General features: G+C 41.9%; 1 protein-coding gene across 1 annotated transcript; it reads left to right on the plus strand.

The window, feature by feature from the left end:
* The first annotated feature begins 243 nt into the window (after positions 1-243).
* LOC140824119 (uncharacterized) lies at positions 244-1239 on the plus strand. The gene has a single exon (XM_073185719.1). It carries the CDS (start codon positions 244-246, stop codon positions 1237-1239), a length of 996 nt encoding a protein of 331 aa, XP_073041820.1.
* Positions 1240-1742: the final 503 nt, after the last annotated feature.

Below are 1742 nucleotides of genomic sequence, written 5' to 3' on the forward strand. Positions count from 1 at the left end.
CAGGTTCATAATCCCGCTGGGATTTTGACAGACAAAATTTGACAAAGTCAAATTTTGGCAAAAGCCTAGTGCATCCCAATCTGAACCCAAATTTCATCTGTTCCCTAAAATTTCGAACAACTCCAAAATTCTATCTTTTCAGACAGTCATTCCGAAAATCCTTATTCCACGACAACTTTGTACTTTGTGCCTTTCTATCCTTTATACGATTCTGATGATTTATTTCCATTTTTATCCTAGGAAATGGCTGCCCTTCGTACTCGCGCACAGGCTGCTCTGCGCATGCGACAACTTACCATAGATAACCACGCTAGGGAAATAGCAACTTTAAAGGCGCAACTGGCCAACGCCATCCAACCACCCCAAGAACCTCAGCCACGTGGGATTAAGTATCACTACGAATCTCTGAGGAGGAATCGAGTTCCAACTTTTGATGGGAACCCAGACCTAGAAGTCAGCCACAACTGGCTCAAGAACATGGAAACACAACTACATTTGCTAGAAATACCGGAAGAATTGAGAGTAGAAGTCGTAACGCCGTTCTTAGAAGATCGAGCTAGGAAATGGTGGGAAACCGTGTCGCCATCTTTGGCAGATGTAGAGGAAATCACATGGCAGATCTTTAAGAGAGAATTTCTGAAACAATACTATCCGGCCGAGTTTCGTCTACAAAAGCTGAATGAGTTTGAGAATTTCAGACAGTCACCAGATATGACGGTAATGGAGTACACGTCAAAATTCAACGATTTGGGAACTTATGTCCCGACAATCATGTCAGATGAAACGTTAAAAATGCACCGTTTCAAGAAGGGACTCAACAGCCGAATTCAGTCGGCACTGGCAGTGTACAAACCAAGCAGCTTTGCGGACTTAATGGGCGCTGCAATGAGCGCAGAAACCGATATCAAGCGACGTGAAGAAGAAAACAAGAACAAGAGACCGATGAACAATCAATCCACACAGAATAATCTCAAGTTCAAGAAACCAAATTATTCAGGTGGGTCCTTCAAAGGAAGTTCTGGCAGTACTGGTGACACCGAAGGAAAATGGTATGATACATGTCGACAAAAACATATTGGGGAATGTTATCGGAAGACAGGCACTTGTTTCAAGTGCGGAATGGTGGGCCATAGAATTAAAGACTGTCCAGACAACAAGGACAAAGGGTCGGGACCCAGCAAACAACATGAAAACAAAACAAATGCTCGGGTTTATGCCATAACCCAAGAAAGCCGATAATAGCAACGAAGTTGTGGCAGGTACCATCTTACTCAATAAAATGCCTGCATATGTTTTGTTTGATTGTGGTGCCACACATTCGTTTGTGTCTAGAAGATATGCTAAGAAGCTTAAACTTTAGCATGATATTCTTAGTGAACCGTTAAGAGTAGCAACACCGGCTAGCAAAATAATCGAAACCCACAAAGTATATCGAAACTGTAAAATTGGTATCGGCAAACAAATTTTCGAAGTAGAATTGATTCAACTCAATATGGTGGAGTTTGACATCATTCTTGGAATGGACTGGTTAGCTAAAAACCATGCCATAGTAGACTGTCAGAAGAAAGAAATTAGACTTCAAACTCCAGCAAAGAGCGAAGTCGTATATCAAGGGAAATCCAAGGAAAGAAAATCTCTTCTATCTGCCTAGCAAGCCTGGAAGGCCATAAAAGGAGGAGAAGAGATTTATCTGGCAGTAATTAATGAAGTCAAAGGGGAAGAAGTCCCAAAGTTGGAAGATA

This window comes from Primulina eburnea, chromosome 2 (assembly GCF_022965805.1).
Source record: "Primulina eburnea isolate SZY01 chromosome 2, ASM2296580v1, whole genome shotgun sequence".
Taxonomy (NCBI): domain Eukaryota; kingdom Viridiplantae; phylum Streptophyta; class Magnoliopsida; order Lamiales; family Gesneriaceae; genus Primulina; species Primulina eburnea.

Coding starts and splice junctions, on each gene's coding strand:
- LOC140824119 (XM_073185719.1), top strand. CDS start 244: ATGGCTGCCCTTCGTACTCGCGCACAGGCTGCTCTGCGCATGCGACAA.